This window comes from Ornithodoros turicata, chromosome 4, assembly GCF_037126465.1.
Source record: "Ornithodoros turicata isolate Travis chromosome 4, ASM3712646v1, whole genome shotgun sequence".
Taxonomy (NCBI): Eukaryota; Metazoa; Arthropoda; class Arachnida; order Ixodida; family Argasidae; genus Ornithodoros; species Ornithodoros turicata.
This window is the reverse complement of record NC_088204.1, coordinates 12,768,202-12,792,969: the sequence shown is the minus strand read 5'-3', so window position 1 is coordinate 12,792,969 and position 24,768 is coordinate 12,768,202. Positions and strand designations below refer to the sequence as shown.

Here is a 24,768-nt window from a genome sequence, read left to right as displayed (position 1 = left end):
TAAGTAGGGCCTGACTTTTTCGGGTTTTATTTTTGGCCAAATTCGGGGGGTAAATATCGGGTGATATTTTTCATTTGAAAATTCGGGTGTATTCGGGTTAAATCCCGTTACGGCATATTCTGTCGTCAGGAATTCGGGTGATTTTTTTTTGTTTAATAAAAATTTGTCTTAACATGGAACTAATGTTTAGCAATGTTATCAAACTTTATTTTAATGCACGCTTACGAGTGTGCCAGGCGACCCTGATGTTTTCGGGTAGATTCGGGTTAAACCCGAATTTTACAGATTTCGTTCGGGGGGTAAATATCGGGCGGATACGGGTTTAACCCTAAAAAGTCAGGCCCTATGTATAAGTGGTTAAATTTGCGGGCTCAATAATTTGCAAATTTGTGAGGAGCCAGCCACCCTGCAACAGGCATTTTAGCGGCCCACCACAACTGGGTAATAACCCGCCGCACTTGTCTTCCTTTTGAGCCCTTCTGACTGAGAGGGCTGCAATAAGGGAGTCCTTACTTGGCCGGTATCTGGGCCATTGCCAAATTGCCGGTCTCCTGTCACCGCATCGAGCAGGCATGACTGGCACTCGATAGCGATGCAGCAACTTTTACAAAGGCCAATCCGCATGGCAGCATGCTTAAACCCATACACGCTTGCTGGATGACCCAGGATTACAAGGAACTGGAATCACGGGACACGGACTTGCAGCAGACAAATGAACACTTTGTGAGGCAATGCAGTGTAATATCGTGGGAAACCGCATATGTAAGTTGCCTCAGCGTCCTGGGTCAAATTTCTTAATATTTCGTTTGCATACTTTTCTGTTATTGGCTCGAATATTTCACGGAACTTTAAATTCGCGAAGAAAAGAGAGCTCACAAATTTCTCGAAAATTAGTTCCTCACAAAAATTACTACTTGTACTTTATACCGGTTTGAAGCTTATGAGAAATTGTGTACGTAAGTAAGGAGCTGAGCTGCTGGAGAACAACACACACACACACACTCATGAGTAATGGTTTAATGCTATTTTTTAAAAGTGCACTTCACATTGTTGATGTTTGTAATCTTAATGGATGATGCCAAGTGAATTTTTTTTACTTGGGATGATTATGAATTTATAATACAACGAACAAGCGAGCAATCACAATTTAGCACGCACAATGAGCATAGGTATGTACAAAAACCCAGATAAAGATGAAGTGAAACAGATTTTTGCATGATACATAACTAACTACCTTGTACTTTTCAGGGTGTGACATGCAAGAACATGTACCCAAACTTTATACCACAATTGTGGCAAATTGCGTACAAATACTGAATCTGAATTATTTGATTTTGTATTTGTTTATGCACATTTTACTTCCCATTGATAAAAAGACAGGGTTCACTCTTGCAATGTGCCCAAAGAAACCACACTGTGGCAATGAAGCTCGCTACGTTAACCAGAATCCGTGTCGCTGTGGTAATGTTGGCTGAGGCCCAAAGGCAACGCTGTTGCAATTCTGCACAACGAGAGCAGCGACTCATTTGATCCAACGATTTCGAGAAAATGCTGGTCCAATTATTTTAATCACCCAGCATAAATAGATATTGCATACTGGCAACAACTACTGGTGACAGTGTGCAAAAAGGAGACATTTTGCAGGTCAGCACACAAAAGTGCATGCGGCAAATATGAAATTATTATTAAAGTGCACGTTAATGTGAGTTGAACTTTGTTGACTCTTGCAAGTCACACTCCAACAAAAGCGGCAAATAAAGCGGACCATTCTCAACAGTACAAGAGCTGCTGTAGCATCGCAAATGTCGTCTTCTACGTCCAGCTAGTGTTGCTTCCCTATACAAAACTGCAAAGCAAGCGAGCCAACAAACATATCCTGCGCACGATTAGAGTCCTGGCATGACGTAAGCCACGTTGTTGAGAATCTTTGTCAGGGTCTCCTTTGAACACCCATCCATTTCGCGACTCACAGACGTCAAACACAACAGAGGTCCCAAAGCACAGAGCGTTGAATCCAGCAGTACGGACAAGCTTCCAGACACCGCTATTTGGCCCTGCAAACATAGTTTTGAGTTAAAGGGGCACTAAAATACAAAAACAAGCTCACGTCAAATTATGTTAGATGCTATGTTAATTTCACACTTGTTGTCATAATTCAAAGCTCTGATTCCGTTCCAAAGCTACAATCAGAATTATACTGGATTTTTTTTCTTGCTTCGACACTAAGCTGTGAACGTCGCGCTGTGAAAGAATAAAAAGTATCTAGCTTCGAACCCACTGCATTACACAGCAATGAGTACCGCACAGCTTTCACACCTCTACTAACCTCATGCTCTGTAAGACGTCTGCCAATAGTGCTCAGCGACTCCCCAAGTAGTTTGAGATGTGCTGCAACATCGATGGGACCGGTACCGAGAGATTTTGGTCCTTCAACTGCACCAGCAGAGGTCTTCAAGTCCTCCTGCGGGACCGGGGCGGCCTTGGGTGTCCCACGAGGCCCCGCAGGTGCTGTCGTACCTGGTCTCCCAGTACTGATAAGGGTAGATCCTTTACTTTTGGGCACACTGGCTTTGCGTCTCCAGGCCTGGACGAATAATACAATGGGATCAGTTGCCTGCTAATGATTTGAGAGAGACAGAAGAGTGAAGAGAGATTGAAAAAAAAAACAAAAAAACAGTGGAACGAACAATTTTCTCCTTGTCTGGTAACATCTGCCAGGCTTCGCCGAGTTTCTTGCTTATCGTGGCAAAGTCTGAAAACGAAAGAGTAACAAATGAGGCAGACAGCAGAATGGAAATTTTCTTCAATGTAGGGCATAAAACACGAGAGTATTTGCAAAAATTACATTTAAGAAAAGAAGACTACAAAAAGAAGAGGAGAAAAGAAGAGAGAAAGAAGACACCCTGAAATAGCAACAGACATCAAAACTACTAGACAAGTGAACATGAACGATAACAGGTACTAACTAGAAACCGTAAGTTTCCCGAATGACCACCATGCGCTTCGGTCCCTTAAAGAGACACTGAAGCACAAGAAATTACCCTTGTGGAATGAAAGATGCCTTTTATTTAGACAACGATGCAAAAGGAACGTGATTAATCCGTTACATAGTTAGCTGATTTAAGCGTGAACTTGAAGGAAACCGCAATTTACGTTTTCCCTCGTTTTCCCTCCCTTCGACTGCATGCAGTCGAAGGGTTGTCGAAGTCATGTCCGATGGTTGTCGGACAGTTTGTAAGAACAGCTGACGAAACGGTTTTCGTCATAATTTTCTCAAAGATGAAAATGTGAAGACTCCGTGAAGGAAGCTGTGATATGGTGGACTAGTCCACCATACTTTAGCTTCATAAGAGGGGGTGCAGGTACACAAGAACTGATGTCCTGTCACGATGAGTGCCTCAATAATAGCGGAAACTGTGTAAGAATGTAGTTCAAGATATGTGGAACCCAGTGAAAATGAAACACCTTACTTTCTGGATACCCTTCCTAGATATTCCGCAAACCTTTAAAAGAGTATGGAAGGCGCCTCAAACATATATCTCTGTACTGCATGATATGAGCATTCTACTACCGCCAGGAATTATCGTGTGAAATATTTCCTTTGGGAAGCACAAATTTCCTGAAAAACTATGCCTACAAGATTGCGTGCAGGGATGGCAATCTTGCTCACCCCCTTTCCAACCTGTTGTGACCACGACCTACTACATTATAATGTCCCTGTCATAGGCACCCCTTCCCTATGCTGCATTTGGAAGCTAGCGGTGGCACTACTCATTGGCCCGGTTATTGCTTCCTCAATGTCTGCAATACTTCGTGTTTTAGATTACCTTCGTATTTTTGTAGAAGCGGTGGATGTCCCATGAAAAATGCTTCTTTCTGCAGTTGATTATCATCTTCATTGTAGGCGTTTTCATAGGAGCTGTTGCTGTCGTCTGCTATGGTAGTCGCACGTCTGCTTCTGCGCGTTCAAAATTCAAATTTCCATTGTCCAATCACGACGTAGATCTCGTGGGCCGATGAGTAGCTCCCCTATCGGATCGTGCAGACGGGCTCCTCATAGGGGTTGCCGATTATGACATGGCCGTTATAATCTACAGGTTTTCCCGCCGATTTTAATCCAAGCGCTATCGAAATTAATCCATGTGCCATGCAAACTTTATGGGGCATGGATTAATTTAGCTGGCACTTGGATTAAAATTGCCGGTAAAACCTGTAGTAGGTCGTGGTTGTGACGACATACCATCGAGCATGTTTATTGGCCGCCAAGAATCGCCTGCTACTGGCCGGAGGGGGGGGGGGCAAGACAACCAGTCAGCTGCTCTACATCAGGTGCAGGACGGGTGGTGCCAAATACAACCACAAATGGGAAAAAAAAGAAGGCGTCCACCTCACTATTGTGCAGTTACGCGTGACATCGCAGACCATGCAGCCGATGCAAACAACTTTCCTGACCCGCAAGATTGAAAGGTGAAAAACAGCGAGCGGGATAACACAGAGACAACACCGGACAGGCTCAGCCTTTGAGCACTAGGACTGCTCATTGCACTTGTAGTTTTTGTGTAAGCATGTATCACGGGGCTTGGAATCTTAATTTGTTCCCCTTCCGACAAACAGTCGCCGGCCGATTTTTCAGACACAATCACGACACGGTCGGCAGCCCCACAGGGTTGATGTCCAAGAGCGACCGAAATTCCGGACACCATAAATCCTGTTTTTTTTCGGACACGGCTTACCCCCGCAAGTTCAGTGATGGCTTTCGAGAAAACGTACAACCTCGCATATAAGAAGATGCGCGGCGAAAGTGGTACTGTCGACCAAACGGTTGTTGCTAGATAGCTGAAGCACTACAATCGTGAAGCAGCATTTTCAACGAAATTCGGTTTCTCCGACTGCTCAATCATTCGGACTAACACGCGATCCCCGTCGAGTCTGAAAAAATCAGTATTTCTGTTTTTCGAAGCTAGACTAGACTAGACAAGCCAAGGCTAGAGATTTTCTTACCCATTCCTGGATGTTCGGCCACTAGGGTCTTTCTTCTTTCTTGGCACCACAGCATGTACGCAGTCATGGGACGACCCTTCCCTTTCTGAAACGCAAAAATGTCACATGATGGAAATGTCTCGCTATCTACCATTTTAATACCCGTCATACTATTTTAGTGTCATTCATGTGCTGTCACACGGCATCTTTCAGCGACACTCGGCAGGAAGTGCACTACTAACGATGTAGAGAGTTCCTCAGACTCGCATCACTTCTCTTCGGTGGACCGAGTGCATAGCCCCGATGACAGGCTTTGAGGTACAGGTAAAAATATTGAGAAAAAAGCGAGGGATCCTGCCAACTCCAATATATTTCCGAAGTATTTTGAACAGCGTGTTTATTTGATTTTAGTACAGTGTGAAACTGTTTCAAAAAAACGTGTGATTGTGTGATGTGAAGAAAAGTGTGATGTGACGTGTAACACCCTGTGAAAACTTCACAGTCTCAGCGATCCCACGGCAGCCATTTTTCTTGTGGCACACGTTTGAGGCCAATTTGTTTAGCATTGGAGGAAGATTTGCAGGAAGTGTTTCTAAAAAAAAAAAGAAAGAAAAAAAGAAAAAAAAAAAACGATCGCAAGAAGGTATTGTGGCGTGCGCCTAAAAATTTTGTCGCAGTTGGCCACTGTCGCTTACGTGACACTTACTTGAGCTGTGTTGCAAGCGCGTCGTAAAAGTCACGTTCACTTGTTTGGAGTGTGCTTCACGAAAATGACACTAAATTACCCCAAGTGACGGGGGCGTGTAAATAACACAACAAGGGACTGCAGCCAACCTCCTTGACTGGTTTCTTGGTCTTTCCTCCAGCAGTCTTCTTCACTCCCTTTTTACCTGGCTCCTCATACTCCGGATCATCATTCGCTTTCTTCACCTTCCCCTTGACTGGCTTGCGGGGCGGCCCACGTTTCCCAGGCGGGCGTTTCATCGGCTGTTCTTCCGCTATCACTAGGTGGGAGTCCCTGGTGTCATCGTCGTCGTCATCATCATCGTCGTCATCGTCCTCATCATCGTCGTCGTCATCATCATCATCGTCATCACTCTCCTCGACATTTATCATGTCACCACTAGAATCCATGCCGGCTGGGCCGTGGCGTTGCATAGGGGAGGCCGGATGCGGCGGCCGTCGTGCGCCCATTGTCATCTGCGGGTATCAAAGGGTTGCGGAGAATAAATGTAAATACGGCTTGAAAGTGACAGCCCAGTATAGCCAGATTTTTAATGACAACACGTGTTTAAATCAAGACGAGTGCTGACGCCAGTCTTCAGTAATGTGGGGCAGTCATTGCTATAGACTTCATTTTCAAAAAGAGAATCTCTTCTTCTTTAAAGCCAATAGACAGGGTGCCCATACAACTCCTTTCCCCTTTTTCTTATGTTACAAAGGCCTCGTTGCTTGTCAGCAGTTGTCATTAAAAACCTGTTAGTTGAGAGTACGCATATGTATTGTTGCGATCCTTTGTGTCTCCGCCTGCTGCTGCGTTGTGTTTTCATACCAGTATAGCCAGCATGCCACTCCCACAAAAATCATGATGTTTCCGAGAGGCTCTCTCACACATTCGGCTATGTCATAAAGAAGTACACTTCTAGAGCATTCCCCACATCCTGTACAAATCTTCAAAAATAACTAGAACAGCAATACGGCTCAAAATACGCTTTAGAGTGAGTGACTCTCAGCTAAATCATGCAGACATCAAACATCCAGTGAATATTCTGTCTGTACATCCTGTGTTGCACAATGATAGTGCATATTAATTATCTGGGGCTGGGGTTCGATCAATGGCTGGTTAAAACGTATCCCCTGGAATGCCAGGCTACCATTGGATGGGGTGTGCCTTGGGACAAACTTGGCTAACTCCCAATGAAGACTTTGTACCTTCATGTGATGGTCCGGTTCGTAATCCAGAGCCGTAGCCTTTGGTTGAGGAGCCATGTGGTGGTAGGGTGCTTTTTTTATAGGTGCCGCCTTCTGCTGCACTGGCATGCGCTGCATAGGTCGGGCGTACCGCACAGAGTCATCTGAATCGGAATCCTCTTCAGAGCTGGATTCACTTGATTCCGATGAGGAACTCGATGAATCTGTAATGTAAAAAATGTATGTTGTTACAACAAGCAGCACTGAAATTCGTCTCCTTTCATAGCATCAGTGTGCAGTAACCCACCATCATCTACAGATGCACCGGTGTACATAGCTTGCTGATGTGGGGCGGGCTGCATAGTAGCCTTAGGTACCGTGGGTACATTCAGGTACCCCGACTCTTGTATATTCTGTAGATTCTTCAGATGGATCATGTCATCCATGGCCCTCCTTTTCACGGGACTCGCGGGGGACTTTGTAGCAACAGTGGCAGCTTTGGAAATCTTAATGGGCGCAACTTTTCGCTCGGGTTCATAGTCACCTTCCTCCATTTTCGGCTTCTTTTTCCCCTTTGTGGGGCCATCGTTGAGATCGAGGGCATCCCAATCCTCCATTTCCATCAATTTCGCAGACTTTTTTCGGACCCGGCCTGATCTGGACACACCTCCGCTTGCCATATTGATTGTGCTTTTTTTTTTAAAATTCAAATATCACTCCACGCTCATGCAAACATTGTGCTGATGAGCACACATACACTCTTCAGGCACGTGCGGAGATCTCCTGAACAATCGATGCAGATGTTAGAGGAAAATTCTCACGGTGGTACAGGTACTACCATGTTCCAGATGGACCTCTCAAGCGTTGAATATCGTGCATGAGATCACTGCTATTTCATGTAGGGTTGGGCGAACCGCTAAATGGGTTATGCGGTTATCGCGTGTTGGGTAGCAGACGATGTTGGCGTAAAGCCTGTCATATAAATCGTCATATGGGTCACGTATATAGTCGTTGCTCGACACAAGGAAAGGGCAGAAACGTAGAGGAAACACGCTGATCACGAAAGTTGCACAACTTCGAAGAGAATAATATTTAATATGGCCGCCGAGGTGTGTGTTGTTTTTGTACAGTTTCGTAAAATAAATTTAAATTCTGAGCAAGGTAACCTTACGTAGAATGCAGTGAAAAGAAACCAAATAATCACGCGATAATTTATAGCTCTTATACATGGTGTCTTTATTAATATTTTTTTCAAGGCACCAAACCGAAATTAATTCAGTGAGCGTCAGCGTGCTACACCTAATCATTGCATCAACCTGCAGTTGTACGCTTGGCCTGCATATTATTTCATGTTTGCGTTCATAGCTCGAAAGGAAGAAGAACAGCGGTATGCTGATCAACCGTATGCTATAAGCGCATAAAGCGATTGTCATCCGAGTCTCTGCTCACGAGTCGACTCTGCACTCCTCCTGAGAAGAAACATGGCGCAGAAAGCATACCGGCTAAGGTGTTCTCTAGTTGGACATTCTATGGATGTGAGAGCTGTTGCTGCCGCACACTCATCGGATGGAGCTGTTGCAACTGGATCAAGAGATCGAACGACGCGCCTGTGGATTCCAAATGAGTAGGCTTTTCCTCTTTCCGCAACTCATGCATGCCGGCATCGCAAACGTATCTTCCCGAATTACTTTCGTAGGATACTAGCTATTCTTCTAGAACGCTGCAGATAGCGACGGAAATTAAAACTTCCGTTTTACCTCGAAGTATTCGCGGCTCGTTCCAAGCTTTTTCGGTTGTGGTCCTAACGTCAACGCGACTGCTGTCAGCAAATTGCACTGTCAACGTATGTAACTCGTTGAAAAGTGAGAACTCACGGGAAAAAGCTTGTTACGCAAAATAAGACTGAACACTCACTGTCACTCTCAGGTAGCATCACTTCGTCACGCCCCCGACAGGTAAACGGCATCGTCCGTCGGACCTATCGGTTCGAATTTGCTGCTTCTATGCGGATACTAACCCGCGATTCAGTCCCACTTCGGCTTTTAAACCTACGACCAGAGCACCTGTCTCACGTGAAGTGCAGTTTCGAACCCTGGTAATAAATTTCCACGATTCAAATAAAAAACAATACTTTGCACCGCACTATGGCGTTCTGTACACAAAAAAAGAAGGAAGAAGAAGATGAAAAAAAAAAAAAAACGGTATCGATGACTGAAACGTAAATTTCACTGACAGACGTCTTGAATGGCCCAATTGATTGAATAAAACCAGGCAGATTGTACATACAAACGCACATTTTTTTTCTGATAAGTTCTACTCTATTTGCTCATAACCTCAACAACATCTAAAAAGGCAACATTTCTAATGTCTCAACATATTGGAAACGATAGGGTGATGGGCCCTGGTCAATCATGTGTTAAAAACAGGGGCAAAACCAACCTTTGCCTCCAGTTTTTTCCTGTTCATTTTGCTTTTGAATTTGGCTCAAAACGTCGTCAAAATTGTTGCGCTCCTCATGCAAGAAAGCGCCAGTCTGTTATACTGAATCTATTGTCTTGATGCTACTAAAATTTACTTGTCACATGCAGTACAGACAGATGGTGTGTATCCCACCTGCGATAAATCGTTACAACAGCACATCCATACACCCCAAACATACAAGCACAATTCTTTCTTTCTTCTTCTTCTTTGATAGGATTGGTCCAGGATATTTTGAAAGCCAGTGTCTGACAGGGCCAACTAACTTTGTGGCAAGTGTCTGCGCTGTTTCTCCATCGGACCAGCATCCATCTGGTCTCATTTTGGTCGGCAGCAATGACTGCTGCATATACTGCTTCAGCCCCGAATCTCCACAGCCCCTGTACAAGTTGCTCGGACATAGTGGCGTTGGTACGTACATTGTGCATGATATGAATTGAAAGGTGTGTCGCTATTAGAAAGTCTAGAGAGCTACAGTTTCTGTTCTTGTTTGAATGTTATGGATAGAAATAGTGTGAGTTCATGGATCATAATTAGAGCCTTGTGTATTAGGGTCTAAACCAGGTAAAACACGTCTTTACACTACGATTTGCATCACTGTCATCTTAAAACCCAGGATAGAAAAAAGAAAAAAAAACCAGAGAACCAACCTCACCAAAGTGTAAACTCGGAAGTGAACAAGAATAGACAGGCTCTCAGTAGTGAACTCACAAGTGAACAGTAGATACTTCTCTCATAGCAGTGCCTATCATCATTACCCGTGTTGTTCTTTCCAGCTTTTTCTGTTTTTTGTTGTTGTTGTTGTTGTATTTTCAACACGAAAATCTTTTCTTTCACACGATATCACCAGAGTTTACCGTTTAACTCGATGTTTTTATATCCCCATGCTTTTCTTTTTTTGAAAGAACAGAGTACCCACAACCACAAGGCTCTGATCGTAATCAGCGAAACAGTATTGGGAATCTGGATGCCAGTGTTACCCCTGCGCTGTGAAAGTCTATCAAATAACTAAAAACCACTCTATTTCCCTCTCAGTGTGTGCCTTAGCTGCTGGACAGTTTGGAACCCTCTTAAGTGGTTCCTGGGATCGTACAGCCCGTGTGTGGTTTGGCCAGAAGTGCATGCTTACCCTCGAGGGACATCAGGGGCCTGTGTGGGCCGTACAGATCCTCCCCAAGCAGGGTCTCATGCTCACCGGTTCGGCAGATAAGACTGTACGCCTGTGGCGAGCCGGAAAGTGTGAACGCGTGTTTACGGGTGAGTAGTGAAAGGGACAAGGGAGAGTCGCAAGGTGTTACGGGTGTTACGGGTCAAGTGTTACGGGTTAGTCAAGTGTTACGGGTGACAAGGGAAAGCCGCAAACATAATTCAAATTCGACTGTTCTCAGTTTTTATTTATTTATTCATTAATTTGTTTGTGTTGTGAGGTGTATGTCTTATATTGGTAGGGCTCACCATATTGCGCTCAAGGGTGTGGCACATGGGTTTTGTTACATCAGAAGCAATTAAAGTGAAAATTGGCTAAATAGACTGCCGAGCAACGTCAAGCATTGTGGTACTTGTTTCATACAGGGAAGGATGACGCATCATATTTTCGTTACTGTTTCCATTTTCGTTCCTGCAATATCTTTGTTTCCTTCATCTGTTTCTGATACCAGCCTTTCAATATCGTTTTCGTTACTGTTTCCGGTAATAGAACGGCTGTTACAGTGCTGCGGGGGGACAGCCAGTTCAGCTCTGTCAGCACCCCGTTTTGTCCAAGTGCTGCGTCGGTGCCACATGTGCACACTATGCAAGTAATTTCGCATCAGTGGGATGCACACATCTTGCAGGTTTTGAAAAATTCGGTAGAAACATGTCTTCATCCTGTAGAGTGTTGTGCTCAAACTCAGCAACTCAAGATTGGCACGACCAGACCTTCATCCAAGGTCGCATTCATATGCGGACGCTCTCAGCAGTGAACAATACTGCTGTAGTTACTGTGAAAAAAAATCATAGGCTTGCAGCTTCATGCTATGTTGTAGAGTCTGTTGTGCAGGTTGCATGTGTTGACCTCATGAGTTATGAGGATTGGGACGAGCAAGCGACGGATACACTCTCGAGATCGAATATTGCGCTTTCCATGCTCTCGTGTGGTATTCAGGACATATATTACAGGGAATGGAGTCATCAAAATAAAAAAAATAAAATGCAAAGTCACTCATGTCATCGCACAATGGGAATAGCTATTACCCAAATTCAATACCGGAGAATCATTTTCATTTCCGTTTCTGTTTTGGGTAATGGAGGACCGTGGTATGAGTTTCCGTTTTTCGTTACCATTTCCAATTTCGGTATTTTTCTGTGTCTGTTTCTGTTATCGTTACACCGTTCCTGTTTCCCTGACCATTACTGTTCGCTGGTTTCATGTACACATTTCTGGAGGGGGCTGTCCCTTTAATGTTGTTGCGCACGAATTACACCAACCCTAATTATCGCTTTCAGTTGGCTTGTGGCTTATGTTTCATACGCAGATTTCTGGAGGCCACAGTACTTTTAATGATGTTGAACATGAATTGCACCAACTCTGATTATGGCTTTCACTTTGCTTATCTTGGCTTCACTCGGCTTATGCTTCACGCATACATTTCTGGAGGCAACTGTCCTTTCAATGTTGTTGGCTATGACTATGGCTTTCAGGTCACGAAGACTGCGTTCGAGGCTTAGCAATACTCTCCAACATGGAGTTTCTGTCCTGCTCAAACGACTGCACCATTCGCCACTGGGCGGCCACGGGTGACTGCTTACATGTGTACACGGCACATACCAACTTTGTCTACTCTGTCAGCGTGCTGCCCGACAGCGTTGATGAGTTTGTGAGCTGTGGAGAGGACAGGACTGTACGTGTCTGGTCCCACGGAGAATGCGTGCAGACTATTCGTCTGCCTGCGCAGTCCATCTGGTCGGTTGCCTGCCTCGCCAACGGAGACATTGTCGTTGGATCAAGGTACGTTTTGTGATTGTTGTGTTTGTACCACGACCTACTAGATTATAAGGACCGTGTCATACGCACCCCTTCCCAGCGCCACATTTGGAAGCTAGTGGTGCCCCCTACTCATCGGCCCGGTTATGGCGTCCTCAATTTCGGTAATACTTTGTACTTCAGCTTACCTTAGTATTTTTGTACAAGCGGTGGATGTCCCACGGGAGACGCTTCTTTCTAAAGTTGATTATCGTCATCATTCTACACGTTTTCATAAGTGCTGTTGCCGTCGTCTGCTACGGTAGTCGTACGTCCGCTACTGCACGTTCAAAATTCAAATTTTCATTGTCCAATCGTGATGCAGATCACGCGGGCCGATGAGTAGCGCCCCCTAGCGGATTGTGCGGACAGGCTCTTCATAGGGGTTGCCGATTATGACATGGTCGTTATTGTCTAGTAGGTCGTGGTTTGTACGTATGCCCAATGTTGCCAGCATGGTTCCCACAGGTCCTTGGAACCCTTGAGTACCCTGGAATTTGAAAATGTCATTTTCAAGGTCTGGAAAACCCTAGATTTTGCGTCTTTTTCTTGTTCTCATGGAACTGCTAATGCAAATTCTCCGGAGCCAGGACTGTAGTTTCGTAACTACAGGAGATGACACTCTCTATTGCAGTAGGAATCAGCAGCAAGAAATTAAAGGCACACTCCCGTTATATTAGTCAACTTTCCTCTCTGTTCCATGACACTTACCATTTGGGTGTCGTCAGTCATATCTGTGAACTGGTCGCTATTGTGCAGTCCCGCTGCATTCTTTCAACTGATATTCTGTAGCTTGTAAGTATTTTATGCAAAATATTGAAGCCCTGGTCATAAACATTCTCTTACATCCGAGACAAAATGACGGCTGTACCCTAAAAGGTCCTCGGAAAATCCTTCGAATTTTTGTTGCAAAATTCAGTGGGAACCATGTGCCAGTTTATTGTGTTAACTAGAGGCGCTCTTTCGAGCGCTTTGCGATTTGCACAATTTAAATGGAGACATGGAAGGGTGCTAAGTCGAAACTGACTTCCAAAAAACTGAAAGGAACTAAGATCACAGCAAAGGAAGCTATTGTAAGGCAGAACTCATAATAAACAAAAATACGCAAGAACAAAGTCATTAGCAATGACGTGGGGCCGTATAAAAACAACATGGACGGGGCGTCTGTGTCCCTATTCTGAGTCCACACTTTCTGAAAGTTAGTTGTTGTGCAGTACCAACAAGCCCAATTTTCTGCCTCGTTGGGTACACTCTTGTGTACCTCCCCGAATGTCTGCTAGTGACAACAGAGTTCGACGATAGGTGAGATTTGCAAATTGTGGGATGCTTATACTCAGTGCATCGTGTATGATTCTGTTGACTTGCAGTGACGGTGTGGCACGAGTGTTTACGAGGCACCCCAACCTGTATGCCTCCGCGCAAGAGCAACGTGAATTGGAGGAAGAAGTTTCAAAGTCTGCTCTACCTGCACAGGAGATAGGTGACATAAAAATAAACGAGCTCCCGGGCAAAGAGGCACTTCAAGAGAGAGGTACCACAGTGCTTCCATTTCATCCGTAATATGTGGGGGGGAGAGCATTATACAGTCGAACCTCGATATAACGAAACTCACGGGGACCGCAGTTTCTTTCGTTGTATCGAACATTTCGCCGTATCGAATTGAAGGTCACGAATCGCGATCTTCGCACGCCGTACGTAAGCGTCGATAACTCCCGCTACGATACGGAAAAGTTTTTCTCAAAGAATTACAAAACTATAAATACAGCGCCGAGCAGCATTTTATTCTACTATACAGTCAAACTCCTTTACAACGAAACTCAGGGGACAGCAAAAAAAATTTGCAGTAAAGGTATTTTCGTTAAAAAGGATGTCCATTATTGGACCTATAGGGCTCCAGCGGGACTGCAAAAAAATTTGCTGTAGTGGTATTTTCGTTAAAAAGGTGTTCGCTATAAAGGAGTTTGACTGTACTACGGCATTTTATTCTTGCGTGAAATAGCTGGTTATTCGCGTCTGCGTCGTGCCTAGAAGATGCGCTGTCATGCATTGTTTGTACGCCGCCAAAGCCTCCGCAGCGTTCTCCATACCGTGTCGCGATCCTGCACACCTTCCAAGCACGTCTGTGGCAGTGCGTCTCCCGTAAGGCTCTTCGTTGCTACGACATGTTTGTCCACGTCAAGAAAATGGGCCGCTACACGAACAAAGCGTTCCCCCCCACGCGCGCGTTGGCGCCTTGCGTCTTGTGCTCCTTTCGTCCTGTACTTGGCTGCAACCGGACAGTTCAAAACTAGCGCGAAAAGGAGGAACTTCAGAAGGAAAATCCCAAACCTTCCAATGACTCAGACTTGCTTTCGTAGGCCAGATTCCTCCCGACCCTAATCGCGCGCGTCATCCTTCGCCGCGGGAACGGGACGCAGCTTGCGCCCTTTGTTTTTCGTGACCCTGAAATCGGCTTTGGGGCCATAAACCTTGTCTCGTTCTTTCGCTGTATCGAGGCGGCGGCTAAAAAGTATTTCGTTGTAGCAAGAGATAAAATACGTCAATCTCTATAACCCTCTGCCGGGGAATCCAAATTATTTCGCCCTATCGCAAATTTCGTTGTATCGCGTTTCGTTGTAACAAGGTTTTACTGTAGTATATTTAGGGCCTGAAGTTTTTGGGAAATATTTTTTTCTAAATTCGGGGTGTAAAAATCGGGTGAATAAACATGTGCTCTAAATTCATGCAAATTCGGGTGGAAAAACTTCCAGTACGCTAAATTTGTGGAGAAATCGGGCTCCGTTACTAACTGAACTGGTTCGGTACAAATGGTGGTGTAACTGTGTTTGCTACCAAACAAGTTAGTCAAGAGGGCAATTTGCCGGGTAAAAATCAGGTTTTCACCCTAAAGAGGCAACCTTCAATTTGGGGTGCAAATTCGGGGAAGAAATGGGTAAAACCCTAAAACTTCAGGCTCTAAGTATATAGCGAGAACTGTGCTCCTGCAAATCAATATTGTAGCAGAAAGACGCGGAATTGCAGGATAAAAAACAGCTGGTTTCCTTCTTGCCGTTTCTTCGAAATGGCAACCTCAGTCGTGCAACAAAAGTCGCTTGTGTACGATACTTCAACTTAGTGCTTTCACGATGAGGAAAGCCTAAGCTTGGATGTGAAGAATGGACAGAATGACACCGCGACAGCTCAAACCAGCTAAAGTTCCGAGTACCAGAGTTCCAACTACCAACTCAAAAGTACCAGCTCATACCAGCTGGTCTTAGCTGTCCAATTTTCGTGTCCAAGCTCGGGCTTTCGTCGTCATCAATCTTGTCCACTAGTTTGCATGTGTTTGTTATTTCATACTTAGTACTTTACTCTGCCAAGCTCACATACGGCTACCTACGCAAGCAAGCTACTGTTTTGAGCGTGCCAACCTTGATGACTCGCATTCTTTTGACTTACGCCAGGCAAGCGTGATGGACAGACAATCCTGGTTCGTGACGGAGGAGTGGTATCGGCGTACCAGTGGGTGGCCGTCGATAATGAATGGCAGAAAATTGGAGACGTGGTAGGAACACCGAATGCCGACACTCCTGCTGGGAAGGTCACCTTCGAGGGGAAGGTAATCACACTTTTCTTTTTTATGTTTAACGAGGTTAGTAATCATCGACGACGGAGGTCACCGCCTCGGTGCTGTGTCTTTGGTAGACCATTGAACTGCTTTCCTGCACAAAACGTAGGTAGGGAGTGACTTTTTCGGGTTAAACCCGATTCCGCCCAGTTATTCCCCCCGAACTGACCTCGGACCAATTCGGGTTAAACCCGATTTCTCCCCGAATTTCAGTCACTATGAAATCCTCAAGTGACGTTTCCACTGGAGACGAACAAAGGTCGCCACGTGTAACACATGTAAGAATGGGTCACTTACGTTCCCAGCAATACACCCATGTGTGTCAACACTGTCTACAGTTGCCGTCCGATTTTTCGGACTCGGCGGGGATCGCGCAAATGTCCGAATAATCGAGCAGTCCGAAAAAACGAATTTCGCTTAAATAAACCTTACTAAGCCCTAGTAGGCTGGAAAAATTTGTCGATGCTTTCCTAACGCGCTTCCAGCTCTGCCTGATAACATCAGCTTCTATTTCCCGTAGCGACATTTCGTCAATGTACACTGTCACAGGCACCGCCGTCATCAAGTCCGCAAGTCGGCTTCACCTAACGCATGCGTGCTTTAGGTGAAGCTCGCTTTACAGCGCTGTCGCGCGACTCGCGGGCTGACAGCACGTGCTGAGCCGTTGGCCAAAAATGAAGACGCAAAAGCGCTACTACAGACCTCTTCTACTCAGAGGAATGGAAAATGAACGATCACCACTGCCTTTTTTTTTTTTCCCTTAATATTTTAGTTTGTTGATTTCTTTTGATATGAATTTCAGATGATACCAATATTTTTCGTCACCCCAAGAGAGAAATTCGCGGTTTGGACAAACAGAGTCCGAAATATCGAACGACAGAGCTGCACGGCGTCCGAAATTTTGGACGTTCTTATACATCACCTCTATGGGACCCGCGGCCGTTCCGCGAACGAGTCCGAATAATCGAGCATGTCCGAAAAATCGGGGTCCGAAAAATCAGTCGGCGACTGTATATGCCTTCGAGGATTACCGCTGGAAGGTCACGATCTCGCAAAAACAACAACAAAAGAACAAAAAAGAGAGTTTTGCACTATTTATATTTTTACTATTGCACTTTGGTACAAAAAAGAGAGGTTAGGAAAGGACTTAATAGACAAGAGGAGAAACAAAAACACCCGATAACACCTGAAGGCACAATTATCGCCCGATTTCCCCCCAATTACAGATTTTAAAATAGCGCCCGATTTTTAACCCCCGAATCTTAGAAAGGCATTTAACGCGAAAAAGTCACTCCTTAAACATAGGTTGTGTTATTCTTCAAAACTGCATTGTAAGTATTTTGGGTTAGTACTGCTGTCCCAAGGGCATTTGAAGGATCATTAAAGGGAATGGCCATTGCAGATTTCGAGCACCATTGACATTGTCCTGCTGTCACATGGGCTGATCCAATGCTACTTGAGAGGTTGACACATTGCAGGTCAGATGCCGCTACACGATTCTGCCTGCATTATCTGCATAAGCCTCTAGGCAAAGGGTGTTTACAGTAAAGGCAAATATAAGGCAAAAAAATTATACTCTGAATTTTAATAGTGTTTGAATTGTTTGTTACATGTAAATACTAATTTAATATGTATGAACGTTTGTACGACTGCATGGTGCCGACACCATGCCGGTGTCAAGAGGAGAAACGTAAATTTGCGAATGCTGCCCACATGTACCAACCGCAACTACTATTCCACCGACTTTTCATAGCACCTGTTTCGTGGTTATTGGGTGTGCTTGTTTAGCACTCGTTTGTTTGTTGGTTATGAGGCTGCCAGCTGCAGGATCATTCATGTCAATTGTAATTCAAAGTGGCCGTGTCGCAGCGTGCAATTGCCATTCAGTTCGATCATCATTCATTTCGGGAGAAATCGGGCTCAGTTATTCAAACTAACTGTAGCGGTTTGGTACAAACGGTGATGCAACTACATGTTTCTGCCAAACAAGTAAGATGGTGCATACCTACAGACAATCCCAGAGAGGGCAATTTGCCTGGTAAAAACCGGGTTTCACCCTAAAGAGGCAACCTTCAGTTCGGGGTGCAAATTCGGGGAAGAATCGGGTAAAACCCTAATACTTCAGGCTCTAGGCACAAGCAATGTCTAAGTGTCCACCTTCAATTTATCGAGGTCTTGCTATCCACCGCAGGAGTATGATTACGTATTTGATGTCGACCTGGATGATGGCTCCAAAATGAAGCTTCCGTACAACCTGTCCGAAGACCCATGGTTTGCAGCCCAGGCATTCATACACCGGCATAATTTGAGCCAGTACTACTTGGACCAAGTTGCCAATTTCATCATGCAGAACACTAAAGGCATGGTGATGGAAACTACGGCGCCCAGTGTGTCTGACCCTTTTACAGGTAATCATGTTACGGGAATAGCTGATTTTCAGTTTCGATGCAAATATATACAGTGCAAGTTATTTGTACTAATTGCGAGGATAGGTACGCCTGCGTTCAACACAGTGCGTTCCGCTACTGGGTGTGCTGGGTATAATAAAGGTGAATCTTAAGAGCACTTTTGATTCCCTCGTCTTTATTTCTCGCGTTGAGCGAGTCTTGGTTGTGAAAAGTATGACCTGACCTTGACAGGGCCACGATGTAATGCCGAATTGGCCAAAGTTTGAGTTCGCCGAATGTCGGGGACGTGTACAGGACATGGGAATGGTGGGGACTTGGGGGTAGCTGGTACATGGAGCCCTGTGTTTTAGGGTGGAATCAGGTAAAACCCGACTTTACGCCCTGATTTGCATCATCCAGCTAGAGTAAAACCCACAAACACCCAAAAGCTAACTTGGCCAAGTGCCAATTCAGCCACCAATACAGGCAATGGAAGGCGCTGAGCACTGCATACTCCGCATGGCTGTTTGGTATCTTTTGTTCATTTATAAAATGCGAGGAGTGCTATTTTTTTTTATTTCCCACCCGATATCGCCTGATCTTAACCCCATGATTAAAAAAAAAATACCCGAAAAACACGAGGCCCTACTGATATACATGTACTTCGAATACAGCATCAACAGCAGAAACAAAGAAGAAAACATTTGTTCAGTATTAGTCTACTGTGTGATTGTTTGCTGCTGCGTTTGCTGCAAACACTTAAAGAAATGTACGGGCACACTCCAGGACGTCTCGACATTGATCGGATTAGGTGAAAACCTCGGTTACCGGAAGCTGAACTACCGTACTGTGGTGACATGAAGCGTCCTGTGCTATTTACAACTGACTGGATTAATCTTGCAGGTGGATCCAGGTATATTCCAGGCACTGCGCCACGCCCTGGCACCGCTCCGGACGTAGCCGCAAGCGTAGCACGTACGAATTTTACTTTGCTCTGTTCGGCAATAACTGACATTTGTAGGTGGCGCTGCTACAAAAAGAAAACACGAGAACGTCTCTCTTGCAGAGAGACCTTCCATGGAAAATGACGCTGCAGCAGGTGATACAACAGTCGGAGGGCACTTCTTTCCGCAAACAAACTTCTTGCGCTTCGACGTTGCCAACACTCAAGGGATTCTCTCCAAGCTCAGAGAATTCAACGGACAGGTGCCTCTGGAAGATACGTTGACGGACGATGCTCTTACGCGGCTGATGATGCTTGCAACGGCTTCTTGCAGTCCTGACGATGAGCAGATGGCTGCACTTGAGAAGGTCATTCACTGGCCGCACGGTGAGTAGTGGCATTTTCCCACTGATTGCACTGTGCCTGAACTAGCTTTGAAGCGTGTCTTAGCTAAAGGTGGATCTTAAGCCCTGTGAGCCACCAAGCAGTGAAACGTTACGGGTCACAATTTTTCTCCGAATGACGTAAGACAAGTGTCAACTTTTTCTGGCGCATATTTGGAACAAAGGTCGCCCTGTATCCTGGTTCATATGATGGGCGCACTTCATCAGTCTTGATAGCTATAGACACGATTAACGTGAAATTGCATTGCGTTTGCATGTCTAAATGTGCTCAGGAGCCTATCTATCTATCTACAAGTACGTATTATTGTACTGCCTGAAAAATAGAAGCATAAGGCAATTAGAGTTTCTAACCTTTCTGACGCCCTGTGGTAAGATAATATACATAGATTTGGCCACCCATCTCGACTGCACACTATACATGCATGCATACTCGTATGTACATGCATGCAGAACACACCAGGGTGTGTGTGCAAACTAATGGTGTGGACAGTATGTAAATTCTTTCATCTCCTTATGTAAGCAGGGGAAAAGTGAACACACCCCTTGCAACATTTCTTGAGGCAGCTACCTAGGCTAACATACGGTGGGAGAGCAGAAAACCTGCGCTGTTTGCCTCCCTATGTAGCAGTTACTTTCGCTTATGTAGAGCATGTGCATCTGTCGCTGCCCTTGATCTGTACCACATAATAGAGCACTGCATGGCCTCGGGCTTACCCAAAAGCCAGAGACGTGCAGGACGGGACGGGTTAGAGCCTTCTTTTGGCGGGCCAGGCCCAGACCCGTATGTTGACGGGCTTGGATTGGGCTCGAGCCTGTGCCATTGCCGCTGTTAGTTAGCCACAGCTGACTATTACAGCCTGCTATTTTGTAGTTGTTGGGCCCAGCCGTGCAGCCGAGAAATTTCTTGGGCTTGGGGCCGGGCCCAGTATAGAGCCATCACGCCAGATCCGGGTGGGTAAACCAGGAATGTCGGGCCGAGCCCGGGAATGGCCGGGCCCGATGTGTGGCTTGTACAGTGCTCTGCCACTAATCATGCACGACTAGACGCGCATTTCCAATACATAGGGTTGACGTGCACAGTTGATACCTAGCTCGCCCATAATTGGTGCCAGGCATCATACACAAGACATCTCATTTCCTCCCCCTACAGAGTTTGTCTTCCCTGCTCTGGACCTGCTTCGTCTCGCCCTACGAGGCCCCGACGTAAGCCGTCGCGTGTGTGAGCTAGGAGGATCTCAACTGTGCTCCCACCTTCTGGCTATCCTCAGTGCTGCTGGCAGTTCTCCCGCCAATCAGATGCTGTCCCTCCGTTCCCTCTGCAACCTCTTCTCGCAGCCGAGCGGAGAGGCGCTCGCGCTTCAAGAGAGGACCAGAGTCTTGACCACTGCGCAGAGGCGCGCTGCAGCGGGCAGTACGGCAAACAAGAACACTCAAATCGCGCTAGCAACGTTGTTACTCAACTACGCTGTGGCGTTCTGCCGTGCATCGCGCTGTGAGGAAACGCTCGAGGGAATGATGCAACTGCTTACGGTGTTGGCCACTGCCGCTTCCGAGTTCACCGACGGTGAAGCCCAGTTTCGACTCCTGGTTGCCATAGGAACACTATGTGATACAGACGAAGAAGTTAGGGACCTTTCTCGTGCTCTAGAGCTTCCAGAGAAGCTACAGAAATTGAGTGGTGTCCAAGAACCCGGTAAGGTGGCCAGGTGCACAAGCCAAGTGCTCGCCCTACTTCAGTGAACCGGTGATGTATGTTGTTGTTGTTGTTCTTTAGTTGCAGTTTCGTACTGCAGCTTGCTTTCCTGGATAAGTGGGGTTACCGGGTTGGGGCGTGTGAACCAGACTGAGAGGCCTCTGTTTGTGGATGATGGTGGATTGATATGGTTGCATAAACTTCGTTACTGTTTATCTAACATGCAACTGGTCACTGTGCCGTAGCCGTTGCATAAAGACATTGGTGCGACACAAGTGCGATAGCGTCTGTGCCTGATGATGCAGTATACTGTTTTTCAAACATTTTCTGGTTTATAGTAATATCTGTAATGAGACTTCACTAGCGGGATGGAAATAAGTGCAGCAGTAATCTAGTCCTCTGGCTACTAGGAAGGGATAACTTCAAAATCCGGGCAAGTTGGCAACATTGATTACGCCAGTTTAGTTTGGGGAATGCTGAAATATCGACATCGCCTGGAACGAGGTTAGCGTTCTTGTTTCAAGGCTGGTCTTCAGAACAGCGGGAGATTGTACGACCTTGTTTTTAACGAGCATCATATTACTGCAGGTGGACCCAATTTTGTCAACATGTGTGTGCCCAGTCCTTGTGCTGTTTCCTTGATTGATAGGATGCCAGCAGAGCAAGAATTTCTTAGAGAAAACTGTTTGCCTTTATAAAGTCAAAGTTGAGTGTGAGGAAGTGTTGTGTGGGAAGTGCTGTACACAGAAAAGGTATAGCACGTTATATGCACGATCAGCTGAAAGGTGCTTGAAATTTAGCACTGTATCATATCTACTGCAAAGTCTTGCTTCCCCCCTTTTGCACAATAATAGCTCAGACACTGCACTGTCTATGTCTGTGCAACATTATGCATTTGCTTCTGCGTGCACAGTTTTCCCGTCGGTGCAGAAGTAGAAGATATATAACTCTCAGCACAGGTGCCTCTATATGCATTTTAACAGAACTGGTGAATGTGCTACATGACAGAATTTTGCTCAGTTGGGACTGTGCTGGAAAGTACTGTTTATGCTGCAGCACTTAAAGGAGTGAACATACCAAACCTAGGAAGGAAGTATTGCATGCACAAAAACTTTCCTTTTCCAACAAGCAGCTTGCTATAATGCATTTTGTTTGGTCTTTTGTGATATTCAATTTGATTCTGTTTGTTGTGGTTGTTCTCTCATCAACCTGTAACCCAAATTTTTATTCATTTGGCAAGACCATTCACTTTTTTTGGATAACCCTGCAAAGTGGTCGTCATAATTGAACTATAAAAAATGTGGACACTGTGGACTGTGCAATACCTGATTTACGACACAGCAAATGACTCACAGCTGCATACCTAATATTAAAGTCTCAGCGACGGACAAGTTAACGATAGCACCCAGCATCTGTTGTACCACGGTCAGCAAGTTGTCCGCATCTTTCCAGAATAAAGCCGCAGGTACGACCAAATTGATAATCTAAAGTTGTAGTGTACTACAGTCGAGTAATTCTGCAATAATAACCAAATTATGTTGTGTCAGAAGTAGTTATCATGGTGCACGTGTTGTGTGCACCAATTTTGGAAATAAATGAAAACATAAAAGGGCTCGTTACAAACAAACGGAATCTACGATCAACAAACTTTGCTCATGCGGAACGCCGTTTTACAGATTTCTGCAGTCATAGCATGGCTGGCACAGGGTCAAATATTTTCATGCTGCATTTGCTGCCGATAATGAAGAGTGGCACTTGGTCATATTGGTCCACCCGAACAAAACCAGGCAGAGCTTGAATTTTCATGTTACAAAGTAAAAAAAAAGAAAAAAGAAATCTATGTGATGTGTGCCTTTTATATGTTGATTACATGTTGGAAGTGCACCTTCCTACCTGAACAAAGTTACAGTTCACACTTGTATTAAATCCTGAGTATCAGGGTAGGGTAGTGTTACACAGATCACAGATACAATGCTATTAAAGGCCTTTCCCAGTGACTGAAATGTGAATGTTTGTCTGCTCACTGTTCTTTCCCCTTCATGCAACACCTCGGATGGCAAAGTAACATCACCTTTATTTGTGAGCGGTGGGAAATGCTTGTTACACAAACAGATGCAGTGTGTGCCAGTACTTCTTGCACTCAATGTGCAAGCTTTCATCGATCGTGTACAACATGGCTTCCTTCGCAAATGAAAACAAAATGAGAGAATTCGATTGAGGAAGCGTTGAAACAAAGAAGCCGCAATGAAGATAAGGGTATCGTACAGGTTAACATTTACATCTTATGTACAAAGGTGCCAGATGGAGGCACCTACTGATTGGCACTTTCGCAAGCGTCAATCCAGTCACTATACACGTCGATTGCCTCTGAAAGGTCTGGTAAGGATAGAGTTAAGAAAATTAAACTGTATTCAAGGAGAACGCATCGCTATAACATACGGTATAACATACGGTAGCAAGGGTTCAACCTAGAAGGATACAGTTTATGGCCGTCTGAAAGTCTTCCAAACATACTCGACATGTTATTCGTCCGGTGTTCCTCTGACGATCCCTGCAAAATAAGTGTCTGGTAGCTCAACACTAATGGTCAAAGCTGTCGTTTCTTACATCTTAACTTCACACGATCTCTCGTGGTTACAGAATGGGCAGTTGAACTGGGTTTCCAGTGGCTCAATGTTCTTTCGTTTCGGCGGTGGCTTCCTCTTGCTCCTGCGTCTCCCCATAGCTGTGAGAACTGTAACGCATAAAGCATAATTTCACATCGAATTATCGCAAGATGCACATTGCTGGCTCTGATGCACAACATAGGAGGGGCCTCCAGTAATTCAACGACGAGTATCACGCTGAAAGATTGATCTGCTATATTAACGAAAGTCGTTGGTTTACAAAGGTGAAGACAGACGTGTGAAACATATGTTGATACGCAACAGAGTATGCTTAGGAGCATGTTGCTTATTTATCATGCACCGCTAGCTTATGCCGGCGTGCCAGAGCACTTCGCAAGTTTATGAGAAAGGAAGGTGATAAAATTGAGTTTCGACGGCTCATTAATATTCTCGGAAAGAAGTAGTCGCAGTACAACAGCGCGTATTTACAGCAATAACACGTGAAATGGACATTACATACCTAATCTTCTGGAGAAGCAATTTCGATGCTCCGCTAGGACGCGCTAAAACAACTTTTGGGTACATAACGCACAACGCTACCACTAGATGGCGAGCATTTTAATAGCAAGATTGTGCCGTAATATTGTAGGACGCAGGAATATGCATACTCTACTCTATTGTACACAAAATACAAGTAGAACAAACAAAACATGCAATCGAGGAAGGGAAAAATGATGTGCTTCATAAATAAATACGCT

The 24,768-nt window shown here is 45.2% G+C and overlaps 3 protein-coding genes across 3 annotated transcripts; 1 reads left to right on the top strand and 2 right to left on the bottom strand.

Annotated features, from left to right (window-relative positions):
• Window positions 1–1,002: 1,002 nt before the first annotated feature.
• Window positions 1,003–8,054, bottom strand: LOC135391074 (HMG box-containing protein 4-like). The gene is made up of 7 exons (XM_064621170.1): window positions 7,199–8,054; window positions 6,913–7,115; window positions 5,815–6,180; window positions 5,002–5,086; window positions 2,688–2,752; window positions 2,327–2,584; window positions 1,003–2,054 (listed from the first exon to the last, which is right to left on the bottom strand). Exons 1-7 carry the CDS (start codon window positions 7,569–7,571, stop codon window positions 1,887–1,889), a joined length of 1,518 nt encoding a protein of 505 aa, XP_064477240.1. The 5' UTR covers window positions 7,572–8,054; the 3' UTR covers window positions 1,003–1,886.
• A 121-nt stretch (window positions 8,055–8,175) lies between these two features.
• On the top strand, window positions 8,176–23,413 carry LOC135391068 (phospholipase A-2-activating protein-like). The gene is made up of 10 exons (XM_064621162.1): window positions 8,176–8,515; window positions 9,587–9,780; window positions 10,405–10,626; window positions 12,049–12,355; window positions 13,738–13,901; window positions 15,814–15,968; window positions 18,169–18,385; window positions 19,268–19,339; window positions 19,431–19,694; window positions 20,862–23,413. Exons 1-10 carry the CDS (start codon window positions 8,373–8,375, stop codon window positions 21,449–21,451), a joined length of 2,328 nt encoding a protein of 775 aa, XP_064477232.1. The 5' UTR covers window positions 8,176–8,372; the 3' UTR covers window positions 21,452–23,413.
• A 47-nt stretch (window positions 23,414–23,460) lies between these two features.
• LOC135391077 (transcription elongation factor 1 homolog) lies at window positions 23,461–24,727 on the bottom strand. The gene is made up of 4 exons (XM_064621174.1): window positions 24,531–24,727; window positions 24,012–24,138; window positions 23,885–23,955; window positions 23,461–23,780 (listed from the first exon to the last, which is right to left on the bottom strand). Exons 2-4 carry the CDS (start codon window positions 24,125–24,127, stop codon window positions 23,716–23,718), a joined length of 252 nt encoding a protein of 83 aa, XP_064477244.1. The 5' UTR covers window positions 24,128–24,138; window positions 24,531–24,727; the 3' UTR covers window positions 23,461–23,715.
• Window positions 24,728–24,768: the final 41 nt, after the last annotated feature.

Bases quoted from the DNA above. Each gene is read 5' to 3' on its own strand.
- LOC135391077 (XM_064621174.1), bottom strand. From the start codon at position 24,127: ATGGGGAGACGCAGGAGCAAGAGGAAGCCACCGCCGAAACGAAAGAAC. The intron at 23,956-24,011 runs GTAAGAAACGAC...CTTATTTTGCAG, and splicing joins AGATCGTGTGAAGTTAAGAT to GGATCGTCAGAGGAACACCG. The intron at 23,781-23,884 runs GTATCCTTCTAG...TATCCTTACCAG, and splicing joins CTTTCAGACGGCCATAAACT to ACCTTTCAGAGGCAATCGAC.
- LOC135391074 (XM_064621170.1), bottom strand. From the start codon at position 7,571: ATGGCAAGCGGAGGTGTGTCCAGATCAGGCCGGGTCCGAAAAAAGTCT. The intron at 7,116-7,198 runs GTGGGTTACTGC...TTTACATTACAG, and splicing joins CGGTGCATCTGTAGATGATG to ATTCATCGAGTTCCTCATCG. The intron at 2,585-2,687 runs GTTCGTTCCACT...TTATTCGTCCAG, and splicing joins TACCAGACAAGGAGAAAATT to GCCTGGAGACGCAAAGCCAG.
- LOC135391068 (XM_064621162.1), top strand. From the start codon at position 8,373: ATGGCGCAGAAAGCATACCGGCTAAGGTGTTCTCTAGTTGGACATTCT. The intron at 12,356-13,737 runs GTACGTTTTGTG...GTTGACTTGCAG, and splicing joins GACATTGTCGTTGGATCAAG to TGACGGTGTGGCACGAGTGT. The intron at 19,695-20,861 runs GTGAGTAGTGGC...CTCCCCCTACAG, and splicing joins GGTCATTCACTGGCCGCACG to AGTTTGTCTTCCCTGCTCTG.